Consider the following 21598-nt stretch of genomic DNA (forward strand, 5'->3'; position numbering starts at 1 on the left):
CCACACCTTCTGCTCACACTGATCTTGGTAATTGAGAGGATGGCCTGCTCTCCAGCAGAGTGTACGAGTGACCAATCATAAAGCCCCGCGAAGCGATCAGCAGCACTCTTACTGCCCCAGATTGCCATTTAACCTATGATTTTCTATGTAGCACAAAGGCAGCCCGTTCCAACTCAACATAGCTTACACTATATTTATAACACCAAACAGCTCTGACCGCTGCAAACGGTGGCAGCTAATCAGGCGAAGGCGCCGTGGCCAAGGACAAAGGAGTCAGGCGCAGCCAACGGGGAGCGTGCAGACGCCGCCTGCAGGCTTCGGTCTGTGCAAGTTTACAGTCGATGTCATTAAAAAAAACACACCAGTTGTTATCTGAAGGCAGACAATATGAGGAGGAAGTGTGAAGAGTTATTAACCTTTGATTGTAGTTGTAGATATGAGGCAGGGCCGAGAAAGGAGAGAGAGGAAATGAGGATGTCCAAAAGTGGAATGGAAGACATGAAAGAGAGCGAGATGAAACTGTATTGATCGCTGTGGGGAAATGAGGCGGTGGCAGCCGCGAAACTAATAGGCGACAGCAAGGAAATAAAGGTAAGAGTCAAAAGACGAATAACAGGCAGAGGAATATATTATTATAAAGTGGAAGTACATAAATATCCCACAGCCTGATGGAAGGATCACATTAAAGAAGCATTCTTCACTTTGACATCTGTTCTGTACACACAGCTTCTGTTTTAAGTCTGGATTTTTTTTAAATATGAAAAACACTTTATATTAGAACGAGAGGCGAGGAGATGGGAAAGAGCATGAGACAAAGTTTCAATTCGCAGGGGTGGTGAAGAGGAAATGAATACGGATACAAGCCGGGGAGAGAGAAATATTTCATTGTCTGACTCCCCGAGGAGCAACCTGGGAGAATGAGCGGAGATGAGAGAGGAGGAAGGCCTTTAGAAGGAGTAATAGAGGAGGATTTCTTTTTATAACCTGCCTTCCACTGACACAGAATATGTCTGAGGTCCTTTGAACGCTGAACAAACTTCTTCGTCTTGCGGTGTATTCATTTTTATTTATTTATACAGGACAAGGACGAGCAGCAGCCTTTGACCTTTGGATTATTTAAAGTCAGTTTCCGTTGGATTTCCCTCAGTATCTCCTCGTTCCTGCCTCTTTCTTGTCTTTTCTGTTTATACCTTCATCCTTCTTTACCTTTAATGTCTCTAGTCTGTGTTTAGTATTTGCTTTACGATTGTTTTCTACTTTGAAGCTTAGTTTTCTTTTCATATCCTGTGCAGATTTTACTTGTTTCATGGTTTTCACTTGTGTCTAGTCCCACTTGCTGTTATTTGTCAATCAACCTTCAGTATATAAATATTCCTGTCCTCCTTCTTGTGTCTACCTCTTGTGATTTGTTAGATTTTATGCTTTTTATATTTCTTTATCAGCACCTTTTGTTGGAATTCGCTCCATCACGTGTTCTGTATTTTCTACTTTCACCTCGTGGCAGAATTGGTAGCAGTGTGGTTTCCTTGCATGGACTCAGCTGTTAAATGTGGTCACAAATTAAAATTAGAGGTTTTAGGAGCTTACGATTTAGGAGGTTTGCCTGCTTTGTATCCATGTGTTTGGGATCTTTGTCCTGTTAGAACACTCATTTGTGTTTCAACCATCCTGCTGTTGATTTGAGGTGAAGTTGTCCTCCTTCATCATTCAATCCACTTTGTGCCAAAACCACTGGCAGCAAAACATCTGTAGAGCATGATGCGACCCCCCACCATGCTTGACAGCTAGTATAAAGCTCTTGGGTTTGAAAGCCTCACCTTTGTTCTAAAAGAATACATGTTGTCATTGTGGCAAAATATCTATTGTTGTGCCATCTGACTGTAAAACTACATAAGTACACTTTAAAAGTAGAATGGGAGGCAGAGCCTTCAGTTTTCAGGCCCCTCTTCTGTGGAACCAGCTTCCAGTTTGGATTCGGGAGACAGACACTATCTCTACTTTTAAGATTAGGCTTAAAACTTTCCTTTTTGCTAAAGCATATAGTTAGGGCTGGACCAGGTGACCCTGAATCCTCCCTTAGTAATGCTGATTCTCATGATTCCCATGATGCATTGAGTATTTCTTCTTCACTCTCTGCACTGAATCATATCTGTTATTAACCTCTGTCTCTCTTCCACAGCATGTCTTTATCCTGTCTTCCTTCTCTCACCCCAACCGGTTGCAGCAGATAGCCCCGCCCCTCCCTGAGCCTGGTTGGAGGTTTCTTCCTGTTAAAAGGGAGTTTTTCCTTCCCACTGTCGCCAAAGTGCTGCTCATAGGGGTCATATGATTATTGGGTTTTTCTCTGTATGTAAGGGTCTACATTACAATATAAAGCACCTTGAGGCGGCTATTGTTGTGATTTGGTGCTGTATAAATAAGATTGAATTGAATAAAACACTTAAGCTGTCAACAGGAAAGCTAAACGCCTTCTAATATCTATCAAGCCTGAAGGTGTTGATTTTGGAGCAGGGGCTCCTCCGACTTCTAAGCAAAGTGATGCGAGTAATACATCGTCATCAACTGATAGCGTTTTGACCTAGAAGTCCATGAGAAAACAGGAGTGAGCTCTCTTGATACATAACTGTATTATACGCATGGCTGATGAGTTTATATCCTTAATCACTAGTTTGAAATCCTACTGAATGCAATACAATGGCTATGCTGTAATTTATGTTCCCCGTTAGAGTCAAACAGATGATCAAGCACGCTATGCTTTAGGGTGGGACTCTCTTCTGAATGAGTTGCTACAGCGTCTCCGGTTTTTTAGCCACATCCACCAACTGACGTGACTTTTATGTTCTGAGTGCTACCAGAGTTGACAAGGAGCTGAAATACAGTTGGTCAGGTTCCAAAAAAGTGGGTTACTTAGTTTGAAAACACTCATCGTGATACTCCGTCATCAAACTTGCACTCAAACCCTGAATTTGAGAGGCGATGAGAAAGGTCCAAAGAGTAATGAGGAGCTGGATGTTCTCAGTCATCGGCATTCAGGGCTTTTTTCTTTGGCTTGAAGAGGCATTTCAGTATTCTCCGAACCACCTCTATGGGATCAATTTTTACTCCCTTGTTTTGCAAAGTGTAAGATTAAAGTCTAGTCCATGCTCTCTTAATGTCCAGATACAACAGTTTTAAATTGTGTTGTCTCTAATCTGTTTTTATTTGCCCTCCAGTGACACAGCTCGCTGAGAATACAAATCGATCACGGCAGGCAAAAACTATAGAAATGAGCACGGGGCTGATATACAGTAATGAGTGATTCGTCAGAAATGTTCAGTAGCAGAGAAAGGAAGTTAACCGAAGGACTGATTCACACCATCTATACAGAGCACGTCTTTATAAGAGCGCTTATCATAAAGACTAAGCACGCGGTCAAGTCAATCAGCCACAATGACATTATGTTATTAACGACTATGTATTTAATTAATTACCAGCCTCTGTTCAATGTGCAGTAATTAATATGCAGTGGGGATTAACCCTTGTGGCAGAGATCAAGGGATAAAGCAAAGGAAGCTGAAGTTTCAATTTGGTAATTCGCTCATTTGCCTGGAACAGAGGTTTCTTTAGTTCGAGCTCACTGGTGTTACAAATACAGTAACTGCTGGGATTTTAAATGAAAAAACAACATGTCAGCATGGCTTCTTAGTTTAATCAAACTACTTTATTACCAAGGGTAATGTCAGGGACATTATAATAGGAAATAATTACCAATATTCTCACCAACTTCATTACGTACACCTTGCTACTTCCAGGTTGGACCCCCTTCTTGTTTCTTTAAGTCTTTATGAAATGCAACGCGATGCTAGAAACATTCCTCAGAGATTTTGGTCAGTATTGACATGATAGCATCACTACCAACACGTGCTGCAGATTTGTCAGCTGCACATCAACGATGTAGCTCTGCCATTCCACCACATCAGAGATGTGATTGAGTTCCGGTGACTCCTGAGGCCAGTTTTAGATAGCCAAGCTTTGTGATACAGAGTTATAAAGACGTAGACGTGGTCACCAACAATACTCAGGTACGCTGTGGTGTTTGAAGAGGCTCAGCTGGTGGGATCCAAAAAATATCTCCCCACCCTGACCTGAAACTACAAGGCAGGATGGATCTATGCTTTCATGTTGTTTGTGATAAATTCACCACCGAATGCCACAGAAGGAATTGAGACTGGTCTTCATGTCCTTGCTTCCCGAAAAAAATGCCAATCAACAACTGTCCAGTGCTAGTGTCCATTTTTGCTTTTCCTTGGCTGAGTTACTGTAGCTCATGGGGTAGAGCAGGTAATCTCGTGGTTTGAGCCCCGTTTGCCAAATATCCTCGGACTTGCTCTCCAATGCATCCTTTGGAGTGTGAGTCTGTGTGGATGTTAGACAACAAGCACTTAAGCATAGAAAAAAGTGTTTGTATGTATGGGAGTGAGGTATGTTGTATAAAGTGCTCTGGTGCTCAGGTAGTGTGGAAAGCGCTACATAAGAGTCAGTCCGTTTACCAAGTAGACTGCAACAAACTATCAAAGTGTGACTGAAAACAAAGCTTTATTCTTTTCTTTTTAAACAGGTATATGTGGCATCAGCACAAGCAGGATTTTCTATTTTTAATGCAAGAATGAATAACCTGTTCTAGAAGGACTTTAGAATAATAACACAATCGTACGCTCAGATAAAAAAGTCAGTACTGTAAATTTATCTTTGTCTCCATATTAAACTCCTCTGAACTGACGTCCTGTCATTTGAAGAGCTTTAAGCTACTTTGGTCATGAAACGAAGAAAATCCTGGAACTTCTTTCCTCCCAGATAACCCGACGCCGAACTCTGAAACTAAAGTGAACTTTGCTGCTGGTTTTCTCTCTTGCCTCTTTCAACATTTCCATCTGGTGCAACTGTAGTACAGCGCCTCAGTGTTCTTTGTTCTCGGGGGAACGCAGGTCACCACCCAGGTGAATTTATTCATTAATGATGCCAGGAGCAAACTCAAGGGATGACACCAGCATCTAGAGATTGTTAGCACACATGGGTTCATCTACCATCTTATTCTTGTGCTTCTTCTGTAATCTCTGTTACTCTCACCGATGCAACTTGCATGACTTTACTCCCTGTTGTGATTTTTCTCATATAGATTTCTTATATATTGCATATAAACAGTTTCAGAGTTCTGTTATATGGATTTTCAGAAATTTATAGTGTATTTTTTTTAAACTTTCTTCTTATTTCTAGCTTTTCTCATCATGTTTGACAGGAAGGAAAAATGTGAAAATACAGGTGTGCACACTTTTAATTTACTTTGCAGTTTTTTGCTCAGGTGAATGTTTAGTAGTACTTAGCTGAACTGCAGAGCTGGGTAATAGTTCCTCACTGCAATCGATGTTTCTACACCTTTCACATAAGTATTCCTGTAATTATTTGTGCATTTTAAACTTAAAGCGGAGTGTTCAAGCAGATACACAACTTCCAGTTCAAGACTGTGTATTTAAAGAGTGGAGGAGTTCGTTATAATCTTAGCTTTAAAATACAGTTAAAAGAAACTTTAGAGGGTAATTTACAGTAGACTAAAAATATGCACAGAGCCAGTGATTAATCACACTTTGCAAGTCATATAGAAGCTTTGATTTATGGGTTTGTTTCTTACTCCACCACCACCGCCAAAAAACTCTTCAGCAATGCCGTCTCCGAGTAGTTTCTGTCTTACCTTTCTACTTTATAAACGAGAATCCCTGCTGTAATAAATAAACCAGTCAACACATCATGTTTATCTGGGTTTTAAATGCATGAAAAAAGATTTGGAAACAGAGTCTCAGCTGAGGAAATAGTGAAAACATGCTTCAGATTAACACTCTGAGTGCACAGAGGCTAAAGCTACGGCCACACGGGGGAAACAGTGGTTGGAGACAGCAGCACTAAAGTGGTTCCTTTGGATCTGTGACCACTCCGTCGGCTGCTGTCTTCATATGATAATAAAGCAGTAAAAAGGCGGAGCCAAACAGCTGTCGCTCTCATCGGTTTGCGATTGAATGAGGTCAGTTTGGCAATTACATGCAATCTGTTTATGATAACTTTGCAAAATTTGCAATTCTGTTACTGTCTGAATCATATTCAGTATACAATATTCGGAAATTTAGTTGCTGCAGGATAGTAATTTACCTGAAGAGTTATACATAGGCACGCTGCATTCATGCATTTATACAGGAATACCACAACACAACTAGATGCTACCAATTGAAACGAGACCCTGTTCCCAAGAGCTGTGTTGCAGTCGAGCTGTGTTGCAGTTGAGCTGTGCTCATCGGCACAGACTGACTCTGCTAGAGATTACGTTAGCTGGGTTGTGTTTGCAGTCTGTGTACATTTATAGGTGATAAATGAATTTTTTAATATGTTACCAGCCTGAATTGGACCACAGTTGTTTGGAAACAGGTTGCCTCCCAACAACCAACCCAAGGTGGTTGTTGCAGCTGCTTATAATAAACTCTCCAGCCACACCAAAAGGCCTGAAAGACCAAAGACGGCAGCTAAACTCAATAACAACGTTGTTTCCAACAAAAACGCATTCACAACATTTAACCAAGTTAAGAACACTCAAAGAGGTGGGCCTATCATTGTTCTGGATAAATGAGACGCCCTCATGAACACAGAAGCTTTACAACACAAACCACTGGTTTTAAGGACAGATGACACTTTCCAAAGAAAACCTGTAAAAGAACCTGTTTCAGAAAAGTTCTGGAAAAAATCTTTGGACAGATGAAACCAAGGTGAAAAAATATGAAGTAGGAGAGAAACACTCACATTCTCAGTATACTGCATCACCTGTTAGTTACGGTGGATTTAGTTTGTATGTGTGGATGCCAGTGGAACTGCTGATAGAAACAGGATGACTTCTGATGTGTACAGAGCTGTTCTCTCTGCTCAGACTCAGAAAACAGAGCAAACCTGATCAGACAGCAAATAACGACCCAAAACAAACTGCTAAAGATCCATGGTTTTGGATTCTTTTGCGTCAAAAGATCCAATCCACGAGTTTCTCAGTGCAAAGAAATGGGATATTCTTCGATTGTCACGTTTGTCATCTGATTCGTATCCAGCAGAGCAGGTTTTGCATTATTAAATAGCAAACAGAATGCAGAGAGACCCACAAACAGGGAACAAAGCCTGACGGAGAACATCAAGCGAGGAACCTCAACATTTGGTGATGTCCATCATTTGTAGACTTCAGGCAGTCGCTGACTGCAAAGAATCCAAGTATTCGTTAGCTACGCTTCATTCAGAACAAAACCTCGCATTCTCTCGTTGTGGTATCAGCTAAAACCTTCCATGTGGAAAAAAAACCATCACGTATTTTATCCACAACCAGCGTGGTGACAGGAAGACAGGAAGTGTACAGAGCGCTCCTGTTTAGGTTTGACTGTCGTGAGGCGTTCTGACATCTCTGCAGCTTCCTGTAGAGATCGGCTTGTGCCTCTGAGTGGTTTTGTCAAGATGTGAAGCCGAGTGGGCTGAATTTTTTTTAATCCTCATGCAGAAATTTTGAACAGCCACAGCATGCAGAGAGGGGCCGTAGTGTTCGAGTGTCAGATCCACTTACTTTGTGCTCCATTCACAGCACTGGTTTCAGAGTGGCTGTTCTCACGTTTTTCTTCAATTCTTCAGACTGTTTTTGTTTTTTCATTACACGTAAGTTCAGGTCACTGTGGAGGAACCGCAAAGACATAAAAATGGGTAATAGAGTACTGTGCGCACAAGTCTTGATTTAGCCCTCATGTTTTAAATATTTAGCTAGAAAAACATGAAACGTGTGCAAACACAGATGGAAACAGAGGATAAAAGGCAAAAACAGAGCTTGTACAATTCTAACAAGCTTGAAAGTCAATATTTGGCTTGACCACTGTTGCTCACTCAACACTTGGAAGCAAAATATAGAGATAGCACAGTACTCTACATCCACTTTCAACTTTTTTCCCAATTTGTAACTTTTCTGGACATCTTGAAACCTGTGGCTTATTCTAACTACAAATTGTTGACGTCTTGGTGAATTAGGTATAAAACAAATGTTGGTATAATTTAAGATCATTGAAGGAATTGAAGACATGTTAGCAGCGATTCAGAGGTCTGGAACCTCCACTGTCATTCACAAATAGAAGTGGATAATCCATTCATTTGGTTTTTCTGTTAGCTGAACAGATGCTCCACGTACCCAAAACGGCCTTCACATAATTCTATACAACTGTTTATTCATAGAAACAAATATTTACTGGTAAAAGTAATGCTGTAAATGTCTGTAATGCAGTAGTCTAATGAGCAGATTTCCTTACATAAATATGTTAGTTTGACGTGAATCAAGTTTTTAAAACGTTTCCACTTTCAGTCTGATACTGATGAGCACTGGCTGTGGGTGTATTTACTAATAGAACTTATACAACTGCTGAATTTAATCTTTATTTTCTGATACATCTGTTAACTTGGTGCTTGGTTTCCATGTAAACCTTGAAGGCTCCTGTGCCATATGTATCATGTAAACTATTCACCACCCATCACACATGAATCGGTGCTCTTCCTTACCCTGTTAGAGTTCACTTCAGCCCCTCACCCTGAACGTTGTACCTGCCGTTTGTAAGCTGCTGCCTCTGTATGTTTCCAGGCTGGAGTCTCCCACCCGCTCTCTGCTGATGGAGGCCCCGAAGGGAATCCAGATCCTGGCTGAGGCCGGAGACATCCAGGCCATCTGCAGGAGCGAGCTGCGACTGGAGTCCAAAGACGGAGAGGTACTGTGTGTCCACCGAAGCAGGAGTTTATGGGGTTATGTTGGGTTTAATACAACTGGGATGTTATTTTCTGCATTTTGGCATGAGATCTCACCACACCAGGGTCTCGGGGTAAGAATAAGTCTGACGAGTCAAGAAAGCCAAAGAGTCAAGAGTTCAGACCCTGTTAAACCACAATTAAACATTTTACCTAAACTATCTGTTGCAATTTATGGACCCACTTCTAGCTTGATTTCTGCAGAATTAGTATCTGCAATTTTTGGTTGCTTGCTTACATGTGTAAGTGCAACATAATGTACAATATGACATATTTTTCTGAAGAGTGCCTTTGAATCAGAAAGGATCTCAGCATTTTTTAAAAACCAAAAAGCCACTAAAAGTGGAATTTTTGTGTTTTTTCTTCACAAAGATGAGAAAAAACTTTTCAACCACCAACTGCATCTATTTGCATTGACCTCCATTCTCAAGATTCCCAGGAATGAAACTAGGCTGCTATTTTTATAAAATTCTGAAAGATATTTAAAGACGACACCCACACTCCATCCACAGCCTGTTTACCACGCTGCCATCTGGCAGATAAACACAAGTATCTGCTGCTGTACCACCAAACTTGTTCCTGAGGCTGAAAGATTTACTGAACTCGTCCTGAACTTTGCTGTGAGAAGAAGCATTTTCATCTTTTTATTCATTTGTATTTTTTTCTTTAGTAGCTTTCAGCGATTAAAAGAATAATTGATTAATCGCTGTTAAGATTTCTCTGCTTCTGCTCATCACTCTCTTCGTTATGAAAATGACAGTTTTTTAATGAGTGTTATTTGTCTCATTTGGAGTTTTGTTCATTCATTCTAATCGACTTTAACGAACTCCACCAAACAGGGCCAGCAGGCTAGTTTGAAGCTTCCCATACTAACCTCATTAAAATGGTGCCAGCAGAAGTGACTGTATGTATGAATGTATTCCAACACAGTTTCAATTAGCTAAAAAAAATCCCAGCGAATAATAAATATTCTTTATTTTCTTATACTGAGCCTTCAGGTCATCGTCGATCTGAAACACGGCGTCTCTTTTTAAGGACTAGAGGAAAGAAAAAAATCGATTATATTCACTTTCAGTTCCATGTTACCCTCTTAGATGCTGGTAGACTTGCATTATTTACAATTCAAGATAATACAGTAAACGTATTCATACATGTGCTCTCCTCAGATCAAAACCTCCTTTCATTTATAGCCAGCTTTCTGCTGATTGGTTGCCCTTTCTGATTAACATGCACGTGGGTGGGGCTGACTGCATTAGCATCACATTGCCATTGACTCTGCCTGCACAGTATGAATGCTGCAACCTGTGCAGGATTCATTATAGCGCTACATAGATTCACATAGCCTGTTTGCCCTTGTGTATCTAACTTCCTCTCTTTTAAAAATCTGTGCCTGCACTGTTCGCCATCAAGCACACAATGAGTGGTTTGAGGTAAAAACTTCTTCCTGTCTTTGAGTCCTGTTACTCTAAAAGTGGTTTTTGCACAAAGCTCTCGCTCTGCGCACCGACAACAAGTTAACAAATTAACTTTTCTTGTCCTGCGGCCATGCTGGCTGATGGGGATCCATCTCAATTCAGCATTTTCTCCTGTCCAAACTTATTTTTAGCAAACATCGATCCAAACAATAGCTGGCTTCCTTCGCCAACATGGGCCGGCGTTCTCATAATGGCTGGTGGCAATTTCCCACATGCTGGCCGTGCACCAGGATCTGTAAGAGCCTCGCGGAAAAAAGAGAACATAAGATGATTGGTGGTCTGTTTTATACTCTCTCATCCTCCTTTTACTAATTACTTCCCCACAGTGTCTCCTATGTGCTGCTAGCTTCCATTTCCATCCATCTTTCCAGTTTTCCGTCCTTCCTTCCTCCTTTCTCTGCCCTCTTTCTGTCGTAAACTTTGCTTGTTTACCCCCCCACCTTCCAAATTCGTTCATCCACTCATGCTGCTTCCTTCCTTCTTTCATCCTTTCCTTCCTGCTCCTAAATTCCCCCAACCATCCCCTGATTCGTTACACACATCAGTCTTCACATTCATCACGGCCGGCTGCGCTGATAAAAGGATTTCCCTCCTTAGGTTGCACCAGTCGTGTCATGTCAAATCTGCTAAAATCAGCGGAGGAGGATTAGGAAGAAGAAAGTGTTTAAAAGTTTCCCACAAAAACTGTTTCGTACATTAAGACAGACTGCTGATATGAGATGGACACAGGGAGGGAGGGAGGGCGGGTGGGAGGCGGTCTCAGGAAGGTGCCCTTGAATCCAGTTTAGTCCAATTAAATGCAACCGCAGCGGCCATGCTGCTGCCGCGTCTTCTCACAGATTTCATGGATGTGTGGTCAGAAATGAGGCTGTTGGACTAACGGTGGGCAGTGCATATAATTAGAATCGCGTTCTCACACTCCATTAGGGTTGCAAATGTCCATTTGTCAAACCTCTGTCTAACACACATTCACGCTCCCCCTCTCTCCTCAGGCGCCGCCACTGCAATTACAGAAAGGTTTTGGCTATTAGACACCCACAGACCACACAGGCAGATAATGAAATAGAGTCGTGCACACTCTTCTCGAAGCATTTTTTTAAAGCACGCAAAGAACGACCCGTAATTCCCGAGCGCACATGCGCAGTGACTTAAGGCGTCCTTGTTACAGCCATCTGGACAGGCTGCACTTCACATGTGTAGCTGCTGGCATGTTTAATTACAAGGACGCTGCATCAAGTGTGAGCTGAACACCGGTGCTGTCATAGTTCAACCTTAATTGACTCTCTGTTGGTTATCCACCAAGGTGAGACAGACCAGTGCAGATTTACATCACAGCCCGCACCAGTTAGCAAGAAAGGCCACGCAGTCTGTCTGAGACGGGCAAGGAAGACACTGGCAGTTACACAAGAAAGTCATCACATGCAAGCACAAACTGTTGTGAAGCCCGCGGAGATGCATTTAAACATTTTCATCACGAGACCCTCGGAAGCTGTTTTCTCTCTGACAGAATACAGAGAAACAAACTAGAAGCTAAGTTCGGATGCACAAGAGTCTGAAACCATAACTGTACATACATTTACAAAAAGAAACGTTACCTTGTCGAATCTATAAACTCAACAAATGTGGGTGTTTGTTAAGTGTTGGTGTCGTTGCTCCAAAAAGTAATTTATTACACATCACACGTGAGTAAATGTCGGTCTTAGCCCATCCTAAAAGTGTTCATTTGTGGAACCAGGGTTCTCTCTTTTGAGATACGTGGACAAAAGTATTAGGCCACATATTTTTTCACTTCCCAGTTCCATTGACATGGGTGTAAAAAATCGAGCGCCTAGCCATGCAGTCTGCCTTTGCAAACATTTCCCAAAGAATGTCTTGTTGTAAAGCGCTCAATGAATTCGTGCATGGTACTGTAATAGGATGCCACAGCAAGGTCCGTAAAAGCATGGCTGGATGATTTTGGTGTGGAAAAACGTGTAGAGCCCTGACTTCAAACCCATCAACCACCTTTGGGATGAACTACAATGGAAATGGCAAGCCTGGGCTCCACATACAACATCCAGTGTCTGACCTCACAAAAGCTTTTCTGGATAAACTGACAAAAATTCCCACAGGCATGCTTCAAAATCTTGTAGAAATTCTTCACAGAAGAGTGGAAGCTGCAGTAGGGGCACGGCTTTTGGAAAAGCTAGTGTAGATGTGGCCCGATGTTTTTGCTCATATAGTGCGTGGCTCACTTGGATGGATTTACCATCATATCTTCACAAATATGCACATCAGACAAAGATAATAAAAACTGCAGATGTATGCATTATACAGGACTGATAACAACCATTAAAGAAATATTAGCTTAGCCATTAGGTGATGTCTTCCTCCTAACAGCAGGTACCTATCACCATTTAGCAGGGTGGTCGTTCCACCCTGCTAAATGGAAGTAATATGCGGTGTGTTGAGGGCTAAAAAAGCCACAGAAGTCAGCATCGGGGAAAAAGGGTAAGTGATAATATAGCTCATGCAGAGAACATTTGTATTCCTACGGAAGTCTTTTCCCTCCAAGCCGCAGGAAGCAACAGAAAACCTCTGGAGACATGAAATAAAACCGAACTGATACCTTGACCTCACCTCACCTTTACCTGCCCAACCTGTTTGTACTGTTGCCCATCACAAGCACACAGACACACGAATTTATCCCGCCGCCCACACACACATTTACACACAGGTTCTGGAGTGTCTCACACCCTCTGCCCCTCGTGGTGAAAGATTTGTTCAACAGCAGCTGTCTGAGGAAGTCAGCTGAGACTCTGCTTTAAAAGTGTTCCAGGTCATTTGATGGCGATGCCTCCCCGAGGTGCACCGTAATGGCTCCTTTACCTTTTTATGGCTGGAGAGCTCCTCCTGTCCGCAGCCGGTGCAACACCAGCCTCATACGAGCCCCGGGAGGATGGGGGGAGGAGGGGATTCATGCAGCGGTGGTTTGTGGCTGTGCAGACCGAGAGAGATGGTTTGTTCCAATCAATGAGGGGAGTAAAATGAGTTATGGGTTAATGTGTTTATGGAGCGGCTTGCAGAACAACTTTTCTTAGGTTTTGCTCTCCTTTTATTGCTCAGGAGACGAGAGGAATAACTTTTGAATGAGCCGACTGTAAACTTGTAGAGGGCTTTTTTGCTTTTTATTTACCCTGTTTGGGACTCTCTGCCAACAAAATACTTGAAAATATCCCAAAATAAAACTCTGTTCATCTGGATTTGGGGCCTCCTCAAACAAAACACCTGCTGTAGAGGGCAATTTAGTTTACAGTGAAGTCTAAGTGCTGAGGAGAAATATGATCAGGCAACCAGTTAAACAACTTCTAGTTTTACCTTCAGGTTTGATTGGTCCAAAGCACAGTGTGGTTTCCTAATAAGTGCACAGTTTTTAGTTTTCCAAATTTCAAACCTCCTAGATGGACCTAATGGCCAAGGAGCCAGACAGTTTTTAATGCTCTTGTTCAGTAGTTCTCCAGGGTTTCTGAAGGTCTTTCAAATGTTTTCTTTTACCATTTGCTGCTTTTTCAGTCATTTCCTTCAGTCAAGTCCTTGTACCTGACCATTTTCTGAGGAATTTTCTTTTGTTGTCTGCTGATGTTTGTTGAATTCTTCAATATCTTCAAGAACTTTTTACTAGCAGTCTGTTGCTAAACACATTTTTCCCATTTCTTTAGCTGATATTTTTGCAACAACAATGTAATTCCCAAGGAGCTATTAGTCACAAACACCGCACACAATGCCGAGATATGTAGTGTGTCCTTAAAAATTTGAGGAAACTGGACAAGTGGAGATCAGAAGAAGTCTAAAAACTATTTACAGCAGACAAGGAGAATCTGAAAGTGATTTCCTTAAAGGCCCTGACACAGGATGTATCTGGTCCTTCAGTTGAGCAATCTACAATTTTTTTCAAAGCATCATTAAATGGAAGTGGCTTCCTTTAGAATAGACCAAGAAGCCAATCTTAAGGATGGGAAACAGGGAGAAAAGGATGAGGTATGAAAATCTGACAGATGTCCAAGATCATCTTGACAGAACAGAGCAAAAGGCAGCCAATATCCAAAGAAAAGCTTTCAATGCGCTTCTAGAAGACTGGAGAACTATTCCTGAGGACTAAATTTCAGAAGGCTTCCCCAAAGAGCTCAGGCTGTGCTGAGGAATTAAGGTGGTCAGTCCAAATACTTTACAAATGCTGTGTTTTGCCTTATATGGTGTATTTCGATGTATCTTTGCAGGTTTTAATAAATCTCTGCACCTATTTCCAATTTTCCTAGCAAAATAGAAAGAAATGATGGGTGGTATAAGACTACAACACTGTACTGTATTTGCTATGTTTAGCATGTTAATCACAACTACATTTGGTCACCAAGAAGTCTTTCTCTTCTCTCCTGAACTCAGCCAGTCCTCAGCTAAACTGAATCGCTCTTCTTCTCTTGTCACTCTTAGCTGCCCTCAAAGTAAATCATTCACTCGTTCTCCTTGGCTTTTATTTTCCTTCTCAGGACTTCTGACTCACATAAATAGTGTCTGAAACTCCTGACACCTTCGCTCTCCCCTTCGTTGGTTGCATAGAATGTTAAGTGACCTGGATACTCAACTGCAGCAACTATCCAGTTTTTCTGACTTGAGATTTTTCCTCCCACATTTCCCAGTGTTTTCCAGCCCTTTCAGTGGACATGAGTGGAATGAATTGTAAAGGTCATGTGTTGGATTTGAAGTTAACAGCATCGCTGCACAGTAGAGTCATATTTATGATAAAAGTCACTGAGATTGCTCCTGTCTGGCATCATCTGTGCAGAAATCTCTCTAGATTGAGGCGGTGTTGTCCTACAGGATACTGCAGAGGCATGCCTTTTACCAAAATGTCATCAGTTTTAATCCCTGAAGGAGGAGAAAAGATAAAGATGAAGAGTAAAAGTAAATTTGTCAAAGCTGAGAAAAGCTGGAAACAGAGTTTAAGAGGTTTAGAAAACAGTTCTGCGTGTCTGCAGGTCAGATGATCACAAAGGTTCTTGTTGTTGGTATATACCAACAACGTATATGTATAAGATTTACACCTATTTTTCACTCATCCATCCTCAATCATACAAGTCAGAAAATCTCAGCAAGTTGATTCTGTTCATAACATTATGCAAATTATGTTAATGAGTTTGCATCAGTGCAACTTTTTAATTTATAGGATGAATTATCTGGTTTCTTTCTCCCTTGAAACGGGAGACAGTTTCTGTTTCAGACAGTAAAGATGATAAACTATGACTGATGAGTTGAGTCCATAAAATATGTAGAAGATTATTCAGGTTAAAATGAAAACCAGCAACTAAAGCAGTGAAAATGCCAAGTATCATTGACATGAAAATGAAAATTAAGAAAACAAGCAGGAATTACATCCCAGGAACTCTGGGGTGGAAATTAGTGTCAGAATTCTTCCTTCTCTAACCCACAACAAGACACAGCAGAGGTCCGTGTTTCCCTGAGCCAGGTTCTGTTTCTTCCTGTTAAAAAGGAGTTTTTCCTTCCCACTGTCACCAAGTGCTTACTCAGAGGGGTTGTTTGGTTGTTGGGGTTTTCTCTGTGTCATTGTAGAGTCTTTACCTTACAATATAAAGCACCTTGAGGTGATAACTGGGATTTGGCACTGTGTAAATAAAAGTGAATTGAATCTAAATTGAATAAGGTGTCACTGCACTGACGCATCAGGTTAGTCTGTCACTCCTGAGTCATCATTTACCAACGAGCAGGGTTACTGCTGTGACCCGTTTTAACCCCAAAAACCTGTTTCTCAAAAGCAAACACAGTCTGTAGTGCCTATGTCTAACAATCAGGAGAAGATGAAAATAAAAAGTCAGCCAAATTAAGTGCAAAGCAGAAAGGCAGCTGAACCTCCACCCCCGCCGACGTCTCTCTGAGACAACTAAGACTCTTATCTCTGTTTAGTGTGGATGCTCCTGGCAACTGATTAATATTTGATTAAGCGGGAGGAAGAAATCAGAATATTGAGTCATTGAGTAAGAAAACACTCAGAAAATAGTCTGAGAATAATGAAATGGACAATTTCTCCCCACGAATAGCATGTTTACTTAATGCAGCTAACATTAGCTGTGCTAGCAGAAGTAGCCTTCTTTGCTCACGAGTATGTACGTACGCTTGGAGTTTCCCGACACAACCACGATACAGCCAGTCTTTATTTAGCTCTACAGAACAGTCCTGGTTAGCAAGGCTAGCATTCCCATTGCTGTTTTACAACTTTCAGTCACAGCTAGCTTCAACGAGTGGTGGGTGACTGTGTGACATCTCAGAACCAACAGTTAACTGCATTGTGTCTTAATAAAATATTAATACCTTAATTTACCAGGGCAGCATTTAGTCACCTTGCTTTTTATTTATTATGCTTTACATTCATAAAAACAGTTGTGATATCTTTCACAAACACAAAAACAAAGCTAATTCAGCTAACTGGGTTAGCTAACTCAGATGGGTCTTTGCACCGATGTGTCCATAAATCCATCTTTCTTCTTAACTACTAATCTAACTGAAGGTAGTTTGGGGGGGGGGGGGTGTTGAATCTATACCAGCTGTGACATCTATCGCAGGTCTAACATACAGAGCCTGCTGCCGACTATCACAGCTGACCGATTTAGAGTAACTGGTTATTCTGACATGCACGTTTCTGCATGTTCTCCGTGTGCCTGCATGATTTCTCTCTGGGCTTCAACAGTCCAAAATCCAGAACCTTTTCGCTGTGATGGGGACTGTGCTGAGCTGAACTCTGCCACCTCACCAACCTATAATTTCAAATTTCAGCACTATGTACCTCAACATGTGGATGCAAGAAAGCTAATTTTTGCAGCAGTCTTTTCCAGACTTTTCAACCATCTGCTTTTCATGCTTTGTTTCTACATCTCTACCCATTTCATTTCTCTTCTTTACTTTCCCTAATCTCACCAGTTTGCTCTTCTCCCTCTACGGCAGATCTCGCTGGATGCTCAGAGGATTCGGCTGTTGCAGCTGCCGGAGGGGAAGGCCTCCACCAGCTCCTCGTCCTCTGGGACCAGGCAGACTGTCTACGAGGTTTGCGTTTGCCCCAACGGGAGGCTCTTCCTGTCCCAGGCTGGCACCGGATCCACCTGCCAGATCAGCAACAACGTCTGCCTCTAGGACTCATACGTACAAAAATAAATAAACGCATCCTGAAAGAGAGACGGGCTAAACAGACAGATGTACACATATCGCCTGCCTTTAGGACTGATTCACAGATAACACGTACAGAAATACAAAGACTGCCAGAGCTGATGGACAAACAATCATAGATACTGTACTTACACAGACACACTGATGGAAACACTTTACAATCACAGACTGATGTTTAGGCCCAAATGATATGTTTTAAGCTCCTGACATGTTCCAGTTTAATGCAACCTTTTTCTTTCCCTTAATTTCCTGAGTTGAAGTCGATCATCATGAGAACCTAAAAGTCTCCGCTAAGCTCTTCACACATAGAGATCATTACAAGAACAAAAAGAAACAAAGAAAAAGTTTTTTAATACAGCTGAGGTCTCCGTCACATTGGGAATAAACTGACTCTATTTAGCAAAAGGCCAGTATTTGTAATATATCTGTGTGATCCTAACAGTCATACGCAGAGATCTGTAATCACACCACACATATTTTAACACGTCAACATGGTACACACACATTGTTTGCTTGTAGAAGCCTCCTGGTAGAAACTAAAAGGAGGATCTCCAGAGAGTTACTGAAAGAGATGCTGATGTGTTCCCTTTCTCTGTCAAGAGCATTTCAGTACGAGAATCACTAGGGTGATCACCTCCTTTTTTCCTCTGCCTCCATCTTCTCTTTCCTTCCCTGTAGCTTGCTTCAGTTGAGGTTTTAAACTTCACACCAGTGGTTCTCAAACTAGAGGGTGGGCGCTAATTTAGAGAAATGATTTTTGAAGGGAAGGACAGCCTGGAAAGACCTTTGTTTCACAAAGATTCCACTTGGATCCTCTCTGTATTTTTGATGTTTGATATAAAACAAATACACGTATATGCATCCAGCAACTGTGGGATCCTAACATTTTTCAGCCTTTGAAAGAAAGTTTGAGAACTACTGATGGCGAATGTTCCTAGAGTTCGATCGGGACATAAAACGAACGCAAAGACTTTCAAAACTTTTTAAGTTCAATTTTAAGCAAACAGCATTTACAGCGTGCCTCTGTCACAGTTCCTTTATGAGTTTGTTTGATTTTGTGGGGATATGTTGATGCTAAATTGTGACAGTAAGACCGTGTGCAAGTTGCTATGCTTATCAGACTGTGAAGCCATGTTCATATCATATTGCCTTTACTCAGCTGGGCTTCTGTTCGTTTCCAAAAAATATTTGGCTTCAAAGAAACAAACTGCATGTTCTGCAAAGTGCTCAGTTTGTTTTCTTCTAAAGCAAATCTTTTCATATTCTTTGAATTTGCAGAATTTTTATTAAATATCTAAAATTTTGTCCTTCAACGGGATGTGAAGGAATCCCTTCACATCCCGTTTATTATCTCAGAATTCTGAGTTTTTCTCGGGACCCTGAAGTTACTTTCTCTTCAATGTAGTTAACTTTACCATCAGATCAGCGAGTCTAGAAAGTACGCCACAATATGGTCACCTGCAGTCCAGCAACCATCAACTGCCAGTGTAGTTACACTAGTCTCCGTCAGTGTCTGTGTAAAAATCAGAGTCAATCTAAGCGAGCCAAAAAAGAGGAATTATTATCAAATTTCAGTTGAAGGGAATGGAGCTAAACAGTTAAAATAATTGTGCATCTGGACATCCTAAAATATGTCAAAGAGCGATGTTTCAAGTGGAAGAACATGTTAGTGTGGTGGCCTCATGCTTGTATGAGGTGATCCTGAACGGTAAAGCCATAGCACGCTGATCCCGTGGTTACGTTTTTCTCACGGAAATCATTCCCTTAACATTCAAAGCATAATGAAACCACATCAGGAACGTTCATGTTTTCCACATGGGTGTGGTGGTTGGGGGTGGCTTTTATTTATATAGCACCAAACCACAATAAGAGTCACCTAAAAGCGCTTTGTGTTATAAGGTAAAGCAAATTTAAAACTGTCAGAAGAAAAATGATCAAAATTCCAACTTTTGTTCTCTAAAGTTGGAATTCTGATCTTTTTATTCCTGTTCTCTCCCACAGGGTCCCATTTCACTCCGGACGATCACTTGAACGTGCCCCATTAACGTTGGAGAGTTGCAGTTTTAGATTGTGTTAGAAGGTCTCTGGTTCAGATCTCCAGTCTAGACTCACTTTGTCGGCCTAATCTTTTAATCTTAACTCTTGTATTCCTCGTGATATGACATGAACAAGGCACCAGAGGCTGAAGCATTGATCTGTTCGAAATCTTTAAACATTTAAAGCAAACTGTGTTAACTTTGAATTCTGTGGATATTTTATTTAATCTCATGTATTGATTGTATGCTAACTGTTGTTGTTGCCTGCATAAATTCTGACCCCTGAAAAGAGAGCATCGGCTTCCCTCCTGTCGTCCTAACACTGAAGAAAATGACGAAAAACAGCAACAGCTTTGATATTTCCAAACCTCGCATATAAAAACACAAACATCCAACGTGAGCTGCTCGAACCTCGCCGGTGGTCACCCTACTTGTTTCTTGCACTGGGACATTTTTTTAAAAAGGACAAAAAAAGATTTAAAAAAAAATACACAAAAAAAACCTAAAGCGAGCCACTCTGTTGAAAGAGGGGAACTGTGCCTGTGCCTTACGTCGATGCACTTGTGGCAAGAAAAAGCACATCACCCAGACTTTCTTTGGCATCAGTGAGTATTATGATCTCTGATTTCAGTTGTGTTTCATCACAAATCTTTCCCTGTGTGCGAATGCAAAGACCTTTGTTCCATATTTGACTGTAGCGCCCCCTGCTGTCAACACCTGACTCTGCAAAAGGAAGTGCCGGCTTTGTTTTTTTCAAGTATCACTTTAAGTTCTTGTTGCTTTACATGCTCAAAATCTGAGGTTAAAACGTGTAACGTGATCCTTTGGAGTTTAATTTGCCAGTGTCTTTGATTTCCACTGCTTATCTTGAACCACTAGCTCAAAAATATCCAGTCACGTACTGCCATTTTGTCACAAGTGCTGGCGTCCAAGAGAAATACACAAGGGGGTGTTTGGTTTAGCAGCTACCCTTGGAAAGAGTAGCTTGGATCTATTCTAATGGTTGTCAAAACTCATCTTTAAAGCTGCAGGAGAGGTCATCAAATGTCATCCATCCAAATGCTCATGCGGATTTTCAGAGGACGATCTTGGAGGCGATGATCTCACCAGAATCTAAATTTATTTTTAATTTTTATGGTTGGCATCAAAATTGAACCTTCATGACTGCCCAGTGGTTAGTGAAGCCTGTGAAGCTTTAATTTGATTGTTTTCACCATCTTGTTGTTCTAGAAGTATCGCCCCCTGGTGGCCATTAAAAGCAATGCAGGTTTCAGGCATTTCTGGGTAGGGCTGTTCGATATAACGATATATATCGGATGACAATATAAAAACATCGTTTCATTTTATGCTATCGTTTGTTTGGTGGTTTTGCAAAATAAGCTGTTTACGGCGATATTTTTTCATGGTTTTGATGGTCACTGTAGTTATTATTAATTTCTTAAAGTTCTCTCTTTCTCGTATATTTAATATAACCACACTACGGACGGACAAGCGCCTGTTTTTATGTGTTGTCGTTAGCAACAACGACGGTAAAACCATCGCATGTCCGCTTGTTTATGTTCCACATAAACCTTTCACAATAAAGCTCAAGATCCTGTTGAGACTTTTCAAAATAAACTGAATCACGTGAAAGATGCAGAGTATTTACGGATGAGAAGTAAAAAAGAGCCGCCAGGAGCTAAAAAATAAACCTTAGACTCAAACGTTAGAACAGGCTTTTCCCCGCAGCACGCCGTGTAATAAATACTCACAAAGAAAACGGCGGCCGTTTCAACCTATGTCTAAAAATGTATCGTTTCATGCATCTGTTAAAACACTGGACTCCAGCTACACGACGCGCAGCTGGAAACACTTCACGCAAGTCGAGCTGCCCGAGATTCACAGAATTTTCAGAAAATGTTACATTTTTGTGATTTATATCGACGATAGATGTCTTATATCGGGATATGAGATTTTGGTCATATCGCACAGCCCTATTTCTGGGGTGACTTTGCTTTTCAGATCCAGTTGGTGTGCCAATCTTTCATACTGTCTGTGGGTTAGACCAGC

General features: G+C 41.4%; 1 protein-coding gene across 4 annotated transcripts in view; it reads left to right on the forward strand.

Moving 5' to 3' along the window:
- Positions 1-19842, forward strand: part of sgcd (sarcoglycan, delta (dystrophin-associated glycoprotein)) — a 420239-nt gene extending 400397 nt beyond the window's left edge. For all 4 annotated transcript variants that reach the window (XM_026182769.1, XM_026182768.1, XM_026182770.1 and 1 more), the window contains 2 exons: positions 8669-8792; positions 17295-19842. In XM_026182769.1, the coding sequence (XP_026038554.1) occupies positions 8669-8792; positions 17295-17480 (310 nt within the window). In that variant the 3' untranslated portion in view covers positions 17481-19842. The remainder of the gene's footprint in view (positions 1-8668; positions 8793-17294) is intronic.
- Positions 19843-21598: the final 1756 nt, after the last annotated feature.

This window comes from Astatotilapia calliptera, chromosome 10 (assembly GCF_900246225.1).
Source record: "Astatotilapia calliptera chromosome 10, fAstCal1.2, whole genome shotgun sequence".
Taxonomy (NCBI): domain Eukaryota; kingdom Metazoa; phylum Chordata; class Actinopteri; order Cichliformes; family Cichlidae; genus Astatotilapia; species Astatotilapia calliptera.